Raw genomic sequence first — 12,597 nt, forward strand, 5'->3', positions numbered from 1 at the left:
GGAAGCCGGTACCCAGAAAACTGGAGCGAATCTGGATTTAGGGGGAGTAGAGCCGTTCCTCCAGCGGGCTGGGGGCCGCCCGAGCTGCGGTTACGGCACGGTCTAACTATGACGAGACACAACCAACGCTTTCCTAGTTTTATTTTATTTTTTTTCCCAGCCACCGGAGCGAAATATCAATTTCTGACATGGAGAGCCAGGGTAGGTGAACCAGAGCTAAATAAAAATAAACATTAAACAATTATTGGAATTTAGGTTTATTTAAAAAATCAGCAGGGTTGAGGGAACGAGCCACCTATTAGCGGGGAAAAAGCGATTGGGCTTTTTAACGACATGCTGTTTCTTGGCGGAGGCTGGGATTTGGGCTGTGCGCGCGGTGGCAGCCCTGGATGTTATTGATTAAAGATGATGTAGCAGCAGCGCAATTATATCACAGTTTGCGCTCGCCGTGGTGGTACCGTTGGCCTCTCATTTGTCTGTCGGAGATTGGTTTGTTTGCCTTGCCCTTCCCGGGTGTCGCTCCTCGCTCCGATGGGTCGGGTCCCCCGGCGCCGGCCGAGGATGCTCGGGGCGGACGGGGACTTGGCTTGGTCTCGGTGGTGAAAATGTTTTTAATCGCTTCTCGTCCCCCCTTGTTTTTGCATTTAACGGTAATTCCGGATTCTGTGCTATCAGCTGCATCCATGGAAATAAGAGGGGAATACCGTGTTTTGGGAGGAATCGAGCTGCCCGGGGTGGCATCACCCTGCGCCGGAGGGTCCAGTGTTTCCCCGAGGTTGGGGCGGATCCGGCCCTGCGCCGCTGCAGCCGATGCTCGGGAAGCCGTTGGGGGCAAAACCACGGGTTTTAAAGTGTTTCCAGAAAATTCTGCGCAGGTATTAAGAGGCCAAGGTAGAGAGGATGGGAGCAGGCTGCGCAGCGCGCAGGAGCGAGCAGATAGCTCGCGGGGAGCGTGCATCTTCGAATCAGTCTATAATGCAATCAATTCTGTATATCCCTAGTGAAACAGCAACATTTATTTAACGTCTTTTATAGAGCAGCTGAGTTTTATCACAAATCACATTCCATTTCTATTCATCGGGGACCCCTTGAAGGCTAAAACGCACTTACTTTCCTCCGAGGAAGTTTACCAATTCTTCAATAAAGCCCCATTTGCCTCCGTATGTAAAATTGACACATTTATTGAATATTAAACATTTGCTGGTTGCTTCCGCGCTTCTTTCGACTTTATCCACTGCCCTTAAAAGTCGTTAAGGGAAGGATATATCAAAGTCGCAATAAAGGCGTGGTTATGGATGGAAAGGGGATGCTCGAATCCGCCGGAGAGGCTGGTTTATCCCATTCAGTGGCTCCGGCCTCGGAGCAGCCCTTTCCTCCACTCCCTCTTGGCAGTAACCATTTGGCAGCGGTTTCTCCCTGATTATTATAAAGGATTTTCTGTGCATAAAAGCTGTTTCGTGTCAGGTGCCGGTCAGGGTTGTGCTGGGTTGCGAGGGATACGCTTTTCTAATCTGGAGTCAGTCGAGCTAATTAGCAGGAGGTCCAATAAAACAAGTTTTTCTTTTATCACTGTTACTAAGTGCTGTTGTAAATCAATTAAAATGTATTCTAGTAATTCTATTTTTCCTTGGCGACTCTGTTTAAAGAAATACCGAGCCATTAACGGTATTTTGTCTATGTTTGTGTGCACGTTTATGGGAGAATGTGGAATCGTCGCAGTCGAGTTCGGCGCCTGGTGATGAGCGCGGGAGCGTGCCGTACCCCACTTTCTTCCCGCAAGCCATGCGAGTCTCTGCCCGTTTATTTGGAAGAAGGTGCGGGCTTTTTGGAGGTAATAAGGAGGCAATCTCCTTTTCCTTGAAACATGGATATTCATTCCAATGGTTGCCCTGATTATTAATAGCTAAAGAAGTGGCTGCGTCCTTTGAGCATGTTCCCGGCGGTGTTTTTTGGGGAGTGTTAACTCAGGAGGATGCGAGAGCAATGCGTGGTGGTCCAGCGGTAAATGGACCTTTAGGTCCATTCCCTAAAGACATCACAGCCTCTGTGCAGTGGGAAAAACCTCCGTAGCTGGGGGAGAAAATTTGCCAGGAGCAAGAAATGGGGGATTCAAGCCCTTTCTGCAAGCCATTGTGTATCTCTGTCATTCCCCGCTGTTTTTCTTCTTTAATTCCCATTATTTTAAGTAGAATTTACAAACGTGGGCTGGCTTGCCCTGCTTTAGGGACAATTTCTCCCAGGCCACTGGCTAATTGAGGACGCATCGTTAGACGGGGAGGTGGCTGCCGGGTGGTTTCGCTGACCCTTGGACATCGGCAGAGCACAAACAGCCCTTTAGCGACGGCCGAGGTCTCAAACAAAGACCTACCTGCTCTACCAGCCTGGAGGGACGAAGGGGCTGCCAAATCCCGTACGGAGACAACCACCCGCCCTGCTGTGGGTTCGCTCTTGAGCTCCGTCCGGGATTTGTTTGGGCAGCAGTGTGACCCGTGCCAGTGACTTTGAGTGGGAGAAATGTCCCCAGCCCACCCTGCCCCGTCGGCCGTGCTTACCGAGATGGAATTCGTTAAATTTAATACTTGGCTGAGCACCGGGATGGGACTGAACTATTGGGGTTTGGGTTTTTTTTTTTGCTACTGTTCCCAGCAGAAATAAGGAGCATTAAATTTGAGATTCAGAGGTGGGTCGGTTGTTTTTAAGGATTTAATTTTCTCCCTCCTTCGGAGCGAGGCGCCTCTTGCGTGCCGCGGGGATGCAGTCGGCTGCAGGATGGGGTCTGGCTCCCGCTTTGCCAAGGCTGTGGTTCCGTCTCCGGATGCTGAATTACAATGCCAGGTTGGAAAATGAAGCCCTCAGGGCTAAGACACCCCAAATTGTCCCGAATGGGAGAGCGAATGGGTGTGCAGAGGAGCCAGCCCACCTTCGCAGCGGAGGCGAATTTTCGGGGCGCTTTTCCATAGTAATTCATAAAAGAAGCTGGCGTAATAAATGTCGCCTAAACAGAGCTCCAGTAAACGTAGCTCATCTTGAGCGTATCATAAAAATAATACACGGCTGCCTCTTGGCAGCTCCCGTCTCGCTGCTGGCTGGGAGGAGAAGCCCCTTTGCCGGCGATCCTGCTGCCGGCACGACCCTCATCCCCGGCAAGAAATACCCGAAAGCGGCTCCCGGCACAAATAACCTTTCCAGTGCACCGAGGGGCTCTTCTTTATGGGTGAAGGAAAGTGCTTAAAATGCTTAGAGGGAATAAACAGCTTTTAATGAAGTTACATTGCCACATAATGGGTATCATAAAATTGCCTTCATAGTACAGGGTCCCAGGATGGCTTTTATTATCGACTGAGCAGGAATCCTGTCTGTAAAGCTCTGGCAGCTGCAGAGAGGAGAATGCAAAGTCTTCTTAAATTACCTGATTGAAATAACCGGCAAATATTCTGCTTTGCTGCTTTGTTGAAGGCAAAGCTGCCTTTGGGGTGGTCTGTCAGACCTGGTTTGCAGCTTCTGAAGAACACAGGAGTTTCATTGCAGCAAAACAGATGTTCATCTTGTTTCTCTATCGGCTGTTTGATGAGAAATTTATTGCTCTTCTGCTGGGCTGGAGCTCCTCTGCTGCGGAGTCTATTAGGCAGCCCGGGAGCTGGCGGGGAGCCAGGGAAGCCGCGTTTTGATGAAACCCATGAAAAAGCCTCAGCTTCGAAGGCGCCAGCAATAATGCATCGGCTAGACTCTTCGGATCGGGCGATTGATTGCCCGTGATTTGATTTATTGATCAATACCCTCAAATTTGGCGTCTGAGAAGCTGAACTAATCTTTAACTGCTGTGAACATCTCTGCCTGCTGGAGAATTAGAGCTGATAAGGAATGTATGAAAGGAATCTGAGCTTATCTTAATCACACAGTGCCCCGGCGCTGCCTGCGCCGAGCCGGGAGTGGATGTGTGCAGAACACAATCACCAGGCAGAACAGAGCAGATCTATAAATTGATGGAATTCAAAGCCTCCAGCATCGATTACCATTATAACAAACAGTGGCGCGCTGAATGTCTGATTATTTTTAGACAAAGATTCTGTGCTCTCAGCAGCAATTTTGCTGATGCTGTCACTGTGTCAGATGTCTGTTGTTGATTGCAATTAGATGCGATACAAAAAAAAAAAAATTTTAAAACTATCTCTGCCTATAGTTTTATTTCCACTTATTAAATCTCCTCCTTTGTTTGCCTCCTCCTAATGTCTGCAGCTGGATGAAATATTGCATTACCAGAAGAGATCTCTTATATTCAGTTGGGTATAATCACTTTACAGATCATTGGATTATATCTGATATGGTTCAGATAATCCGGGGGAAATGTGGGACATTTACTCTGCCGTGGTTAAATGCGCCTTGGTTTAGGGTTTTGAATGCGGATCTGCATAACATTTGGGTTTCTGAAGCAGGTCTGCAACCCTCCAAATGATCTAATTCTATTGAAACACCAATCAATTCCCCGTGACGTCAGTCTGCTTTCCTGCCGGTGCCGAGCGTTAGGTCCAACGTGGATTTATCCTCTCCTTTTTAAACTGCCTTTGGAGCGTCAGCTTTAATGGTTTAAGGAACGAATATCCCGGTGATGGGGCGTGGGCAGCGGGGAGCAAGGCCATGCTTTGGTTTGCCGGGGTTCCGTGTGCCGGGGTCCCTCTATTGCCGAGTGCGTCCGTCGGGTTGATGCTTTCCAGCTTCTCTCCAGTGCCGGTGCATGGCTGAGCGGCCACGCTTGGGACCGGTCGGTGCTGCGGGAATGGCTCTGCCGGGGGAACGCGGCTGGCAAAGGGCACTTCCCGAGATGGCTTTTCCTGATGGGAGCGCTCTTCAGGAACCCTCCTCGAAGCCCAAGTGAGCGCCGGGGGCTGCGGGTCCATGCAGGGGTGCAAAGGCATCAGGATTGGGGGGGGTCCCTCGGGAGCCCCGTTGGACCCAGTTGCGTTTGTCCAGCTGGGCTGTCTCTCCACACCCCACGGTGATGCCGGTACAAGTTATTTGGGGAATTTCATGTCTTTATTTCAACTCAAGCTGGGGGACGTGGGCTTTGCCGTGTGGCGAAGCGGTGGCCGTGGCCCTGGCCCTGACCTGGCCGCCGGGGGAGCGGGAGGTCTCCTCTTGAACGTGACCTCATCTTGCACAGACACGCGCGGCTCCGGGGCTTGATGGAAAAATGCACCGCGGCGGAGGAGTTATGTGCTGCTGGCAGCTGGTGTTTTCTTTCTTTGGGAAATCTAATATATTGATTAGCTTTCTTCAGAACAGCATCAATAAAGCGTATAATGGCATGGCTGGTGCCTGCGGCGTCTCCTCCCCTGGTCTGAGCCCCCCTGGAGCCGGGAAGGACCTCGGCTGCTCCGCGCCAGGCTCCTCGTCCCGCCGGCTGCTCCTCCCTTTCCTGGCAGCCACGGGCCCTGCTCTGCCTGGCGAACGTGCTTGGCCGGACACCCTGGTCCTCTGCAGGGAGGTTATCCTGGGCAGCCTTCCTCCTCCTCCTCCTCCTCCTCTGCTGTGCCTCTGTGGTACAGCTGCCGCCGGCGGCTTTGGCTCAGTTGGCTCCAGCACGGAGCTGGTGCCTGGAGGCACGCGGCCAAAACCCAGCGAATATCTCCAGGGTCCGGCTACGCCGTGGGGCACGGCCGTGATGTGCTCCTGCCCCGGCTGTCCCCATCCCCGGGCAGCAAACGTCACCAGCGGAGCCAGCATCACCTGAGGTGGTGGCGGCGGCGGTGGTGGACTGGTGCTGTGCTGGGGGGAGGCTCGTTGCCCCCCGCTTGGATCCTAGGTCCCTCCCAGGAGCACAGGGATGCTCTGCCCGTGCCATCGTGGTCCCTGGCGCGGTGCAGACCCTCCCGGCTGCAGCCTGGCCCGTGGTGCGTGGATTGCTGCTCCAGCCCCGCGGCCACTGGGGAAGATGGAAGGAGATACCTTTTCCATTAAAGTGTCTAAGAGAGTTTAGAGGGTGGTTTATTGTTGTTTTTGCGGTTGGGTTTTTTTTAAGCTGATTGATTGCGATAATGAATGGAGCCTAGAAATCGGCTGGAGGCCGGCCGCTGGATTTAAAGTCCCGGTTGGCTTCGAACCCTCGCAACTATTTCAGCTAAAATAGGCAGAAAGCAAGTGGGATCTTATTTAGGGCTCTCCCAAACCCAGATCTGCCCTCGGATGCCGGCGTCTGTAGGAGCGGGCGCCTTGCACTTGTCAAGAGCTGTGTTATATCCCGCTGGCTTATTTATTTCTTCGTGGTTCATGGAGGGCGAATCCATCTGGGGGGATGGCCCGTTCCACCATGCGGCACCTTGGCATCATGCGGTGGGTGAAGGCAGCACCATCCAGGATCGATCCGACTTACGGATGCTTTTATTTTTCTTTCAAGTCTGGTCCACTGATAAAAGGGCTGGAGGAGCATCCCGGTCCCCCACCGCCCCGGCATGGAGGTGGCCGGGCTGCGTCGCGCCGGCCGGGAGCCAGGAAGGGTTTTCTCTGCCTCCCGAGGATCTTGCTGTGAGCTCATTTCGGAGAGAGATTTTCAGGGAAAATTGACAGCTGATGACTATGGGAAGATGTTTTCAAAAGGAGAAACAATTTACAATAATTAGAAATTTATAAAATGTCTTTAAACATGGTGGTAATAGGGATAAGAAAACACTTGCTGCAGTGTAATCAGTTATTAGCAGCTGATCATTTATCTCGATGGATAGTTGCTGCTGGTACATGAGACACGTAATAAAAGGACTCTTGATTAACTAATTTGAATATCTTTTGAGAACAAATTCTGAGTTCTCTTTTTTCTCCATTGTAACGGATCCGTACATCTGCGAGATAAACACTGAATGAATATGGTAATGAATATTATTCTGGAAGTGTAGCCCTCGAACGCTACCATCGCCGTCCCAGCCCTGGCCTTGGGAAGCTGCTGTAATAGATGTAAGGAGGAACGACACCGGCCGGGAGGAGCCGAGGCTGCGGGATGTGGGACCAGCGTGGCGGGGGGCTTGCCGGGGGGGCTGGCAGGGATGCCGGGGGCAGGACCGGGCTGGTCCCCTCCATCGGTCCCTCTTTGGTCTCCGGTAAGGAGCAGGATGGCAAAACACCGGGGGGGGGTGGAGCCGCGGGCGAGCAGCCACCAATACAACACATGAGATAGCATCCCTTGATATATGGGTTTTTTTAAAAAACACAGCTTTTTCCTCTCTCTCTGGGAATGGAAATCCGATGCGCGCCTCAAATCTCTGCCCTCCGCGAGATCCCATTACGGCTCTTTTGATAACGCGCTGTAAACCCCGATTCCATTTTAGATGCCAAGACCTTGTGGCTCAGCATCTGTGCTGCGGGACTGCGGACCATCGGTGGCCCTGGGACGGGCCCTGGGGTGACCGGTGGCAGCACGGGGGCTGATCCCTGCTCCCTCCCGGCCACCGTGCCCCCTTGCTTCGTACCGTTAAAGGATGCGGCGCGCGTGTGCAAGCGTGGCACGGCCGAAGCAGCCAGGAAAGCATGGCAAACTTGGATTTCTCCTTCCTGGCACAGCGGGCAAAGCGAGGAGGCGGCTGCTGGGTGGGGTAAGGGAGGTCCGGTCCCAGCCCCGGTTGGTTTCCACGACAGCTCCCCGGCCCATCATGCCGGCTGGCCGTGAGCTCGCCGGCGGCTCGGGAGCGGTTCCTGCTGCCTGCGAGTTATTCATCGTCCTCAGCCACTAATGGACTCCATTCAAATACTTCTCCCTTGTTCCCCCCTCCCAAACGTTGTGATTCATGTAGTGGCTGAAAGCAGATTCCTTTTGGCAGCAAGAGCCCCAGATATTTTATATTTACGCGTCATTTTCTTCCCAGGATCCCAATTTTCACCTTCTCTCGTCTCGCCCTTCTCCTTTCGGCTCCGTCCCCGGTCGGGTCACGCTGTGGCTCCATCTCCACCACCCGCCGTGTCCCCCCCACACGCTGGGGACGGGAGGGCTGGGAGCGGCTGCTCCTGCGGGAACGGGAAGGTGACGCTCGGAGATGTTGGCACTGCTCCTCCTCGGTTGTATTTACTGCGGCGAGGAGCAAAGTCCGTGTAGCTGTGGATGCAGTTTACAGGTAATTAAACTCAGCTTGGTGAGGATTTAAACATTAATATTGATGCTAAAGTTTTTAATGAAATATAGGTAGAGAGAGAAAGAGGTATTGATTCCTATAGGCTTTTTATTTTTTCTTTTCTCCCGCTTTTATTGTTGTGGGGAAGGGTTGATATATGGGTGAGCATGAAATAAGGATGTCCTGTGCTGGCACAGGGGTCTGCAGATGAGGACAGATATAATCCCAGAAGGACAAGGTGGGGAAAACTGTTAGGAAAATGCATTTGGGATTGATCCATATGGCGAGGCCGTTCCCTCTCCTCCCCTCCTGGGCATCCTCTGCAGTGGGCGCAGGCTCAGCCCTGTGTTTGGGGGCAGCATCCGCTTCTTGGGAATGGTGCCGAGCCTCCGAGGTTTCCACATCCGCTTCTGCGTCCCGTGTGTTGCTCTCCATCACAGCTGGGTCAAGACACAACCCCTTGGACCACGCCGCCGTCCGTGTGTCCGGGCTGCGCCGACGGCATCGCTCCCATTCCCGGTGTAGCCCCGGTGGGTCCGGGACGGGGGTCACTGGGGTCCCCCAGTCTTGCAGCCCCGCTGTGGTCATCAAAGCCCCTTCGCAACCCGTGTTCCCGTACCGCACCAAAGGCCGTTAAAAAGATGCTGACGGACGTTTTTCACTCCCTGCTTCTCTGTATACACACAGGACTCGGGTTTATCTGCTTTCTCGCCAATATTTTTTTATATAACAGTGAAATATTTATATTGTCCAATAAAAGGCAGTAAGCTTGCAATCTCGCGCAAATTCATTTGAGACCGGGAGCTTCGTTGTCTGAATTTTACACCCAGCAGTGCCCCCGGGTAATTGGCTCCATACATCTTTAGCATCCTGGATTTACATAAGGCATAGGGGGTGATCGATGGCGGGGGTCACCCCACCTGCCCTATGGCTCGTGGTGGTGGCCGCCCTGCTACGTGTCTTCTGCCCCACCGCAGCACGGCCGGGGCGGGTTTTGGCGATGCCAAGGAGGATGGGCTCGGTCCCCCACAATTTGGGCAGTCGTGGCTTAAATCTCCACAGCGCCAGGGTGCAAGGCTGGCTCCGCGCTTAGCACGGTGGTCACGGTCCTGAGGTTTTGGTGGGACGTGAGGATGGAGCAAACTGCAGGTCCTGTGGCCGGGACCAGCTGCTGGTCCTGACGGTGGCGGCTCCTTCCTTTGGAAACCCAGTTTGCCCCAAAAGTGCCCGTTTTGGGCACCCGTCGGCCAGGCAGGGATGCTTGAGGCAGGCGAGTCAGGGACAGGATGTGCATCACCGGCGGCCGGAGCTCGGGGCGCAGCCGAGCCCCACGCAGGCACCTCCCCACCTCTGCCACCAGCTCCTCGACCCCCAATTTATCAAAAAGCAATTAATAGCCTCACCCCCCGCTCAGGTTTTATGGTTTCTGTCTCTTCCCGCCGACTGCAGGGCAGTAATTAGAGGCTGTCTGATGAGGTTTTCATGGCAGGGCTACGGTCTCTCACCGTATCTCCCCATCAGACAAAGGCTTTGCCACGGTTTATGGTGCCAGCGTAAATTTTTTCCGTCTGTTTTCACTGTGATACAAGCCGGATAGGGACCGGGACATCCCCCGGCACGGCCGGGCTGCGGGATTTACTGGGGAGCGCCCGAGAGGTCGCTTCGCATCGCGTCAACCCCATCCCTTTTTTTATTTTTATTTTGTCACATTCCACCAAAATTAAAAAGCCATCTAGATCTTAAAAACCCTTATTTATGAACACTTAAACATAAGTAAGTCATCGTTGGATGGCTTCCCTCCCCGCTGATGGATGTAATCTGGCACCGGGGTGGACCGGGAGGGAAATCTGGCAATACAATATGCTGCGCTTGACTATTTTGACACTCGGAGTGCGATGTTTTTTTTACAGTTACTGATGAGCTTATGGCACTGCTCCTTTTGGAGAAGCGAGGAGGAGGCTGGGGCTGAGAATATTGATTAGCCAGCTCCTGATTATCTCAGCCACCCTCTCGGCTTGCCTTTTCTTTTGCGGGGAATACAGATTTTCTTCAATTATTCATATAAACCCCCTTGTCGATATTGTCGTTGTGCCGTGGCTGCGCGACGCCGAGCAAAATGAGTCCGGGGAATGATATTCCTACAATCTTAAAACCCGATGCTCTTAAACAGCCTTTATTTTATTTTTTTTTCCTCCCCTTTTTTTTTTTCCCCTCCTTTTGTTTTTGTTTTGTTCCAGAAGGAGCTTAATTCTGTTGCTTCGGCGTTGGCAGCGCTGTGGGGGGGAAAGCACGCAGTCTCATAAACATTTAATTGAACTCAGCCAGGAATTTAAGAAAAATGTACCTGAGGTACAGGAGATTTGCTGTTAGAGAATTAACTCGGCAGGACGGCGGATTTCCCTCCCCGGCAACTAGATTTTTGGGAACTCTGGGTGTAAGTGGCTAAGAAGAAGGGAAGCTAATTAGCCACAAAGACAAATTATAGCCCCTAACCTTGGGGATTTCTGGCTCTCGCTGCCTCCGGTAGCTCCTTTGGATGGGCAGAGCCGGGTCCCGGGGTGGGGACGGGGCTTCGCGGGGGGACGCAGCATCCGCCCGGATGCATCCCGCCAGCGCGGGAGGAAACTTTGGGTTTCGAGGCGTTTATAAAAAGAAAACGTTGAGCGTTCGGCGCTGAGATGCTGGCACCCAGCTCGCAGCCCAGATGGGGGGAGATGTGTTGTTTTTAAAAAAAAAAAAAATTAAAAAAAGACAAGAAGGGGAAAAAAAAAAAGAGCAATTCTAAAATAGCTTTTCTTGGCGGCGGTGCAGGGAGGGGTGTTTTCTGCCTGCCTGAGTGGGGAGGAAAAACTGGCAGCGTTATAGGGGGATGCTGGAAGGAGAGGTGGGCAGGAGCGCGGGCAGGACCTGCCCTCATCCCCCATGGTCCCGGGCGTGATCCCAGCCCCTTCCCACCCCATCCCGGGCGTGATCCCAGCCCCTTCCCACCCCGTCCTCCGCTCTTGGGGGGTTGAAACGGGAAGGGGAGAGCCTGAGAGGGACAGGCCGGGCCCGGCTTGGTGCGGCCAAGGCACAGGGTCACTGTCCCCAACCCCTGAGGGGTTTCTGCGGCTGATAAAATCCATCTGTTTTGCCTCCCCGGCCGGTGCTGGGTGGTCCTTGTGCCACGCGTGGGCCGGGTACGGGCAGGGTGGGCAGCGCCCTGCTGCTCCCTGATGTCCCCTGCAGGACACCAGGGATGGTGGCCCTGTCCTGGAGAGCTTCCAGGCAGGGCAAGGTGGTGTGGTGTGACCGGGAGGTGCCGGGCATGGCCAGGAGGTGCCACGACATGACCAGGAGGTGCCATGGTGTGACCGGGAGGTGCTGGGCATGGCCAGGAGATGCCACGACGTGACCGGGAGGTGCTGTGGTGTGACCAGGAGGTGCCACGGCATGACCAGGAGATGCCACGACATAACCGGGAGGTGCCGTGGTGTGACCGGGAGATGCTGTGGCATGGCCAGGAGGTGCCATGACATGACCGGGAGGTGCCATGTTGTGATGGGAGGTGCTGGGCATGGCCAGGAGATGCCATGACGTGAGCGGGAGGTGCTGTGGTGTGACCGGGAGATGCTGTGGCATGGCCAGGAGGTGCCACGACGTGAGCGGGAGGTGCTGTGGTGTGACCGGGAGATGCTGGGCATGGCCAGGAGATGCCACGACGTGACCAGGAGGTGCCGTGGCATGGCCAGCAGATGCCACAACGTGGCCAGGATGTGCCAGATGAGGTTGCAGTGGGCGATCTGAGGAGGAGCTGAGCGCCGGGGTGGGACGACATGGTCCCAGCCCACCACGTTGCTGCAAAAGGCATCTCGCTCCATCGTCCAGCCTGACCCAGGTGCTCCCCAGCCCCGTGCCCCTACCACATCCCCGGAGGCTCCGCGGATGCCTTGGCTTTGGTTGCCGGTGCCGGCGAGAGATGCATTGCACTTCAGGATACCTCTTCTTCTCCCTGGCTTTTTAATGCTCTCTCTTCAGGGGCTGCTTTCTCTGCTCCTCTAATGTGCTTCGATGGAAACCCCTGGAGAGTTGCCGGTACTCTGAGCTTGCCAGCAGCGACACATTAGGATCTGTCATCTGCTGAGCATTACCTGATTTTAAATCTGTCTCTTTGGAGCTACGGAACTGCATAAGAAAATATTAAAGTAAACAATAAGTGGATTTACACAAATGCGACTGATTTCCATATTTTTCATCACTTCATTTTATTACTGGGTTTACTGATATGCTCATTTATTTATAGGGCAATCCAGTATTGATTCATTCCGATGCGCTATGCATAAACACATAAAAGAGAGTGATAACAATAGGAATACATTTTCAGTCTTTTAAATACTGCATTTTTTCCGATAGTCTTCATTAGATCCGCTACGAGAATATGAGCTATGTCCCCAGCTGGTCCCTCCGCCCAAGTGGCTCTGGATTTATGGGGGTGTAAGGGAGAGCAGGATGCAATTCCCGGCTCGGC

At 53.4% G+C, this 12,597-nt stretch overlaps 1 protein-coding gene across 1 annotated transcript in view; it reads left to right on the forward strand.

Annotated features, from left to right (window-relative positions):
• The window catches only part of CUX2 (cut like homeobox 2), a 67,902-nt gene that overhangs the window by 30,529 nt on the left and 24,776 nt on the right, over window positions 1–12,597 (forward strand). The window contains exon 2 of the mRNA XM_059827927.1: window positions 8,016–8,093. Within this exon, the coding sequence (XP_059683910.1) occupies window positions 8,016–8,093 (78 nt within the window). The remainder of the gene's footprint in view (window positions 1–8,015; window positions 8,094–12,597) is intronic.

Source organism: Gavia stellata, chromosome 21, assembly GCF_030936135.1.
Source record: "Gavia stellata isolate bGavSte3 chromosome 21, bGavSte3.hap2, whole genome shotgun sequence".
Taxonomy (NCBI): domain Eukaryota; kingdom Metazoa; phylum Chordata; class Aves; order Gaviiformes; family Gaviidae; genus Gavia; species Gavia stellata.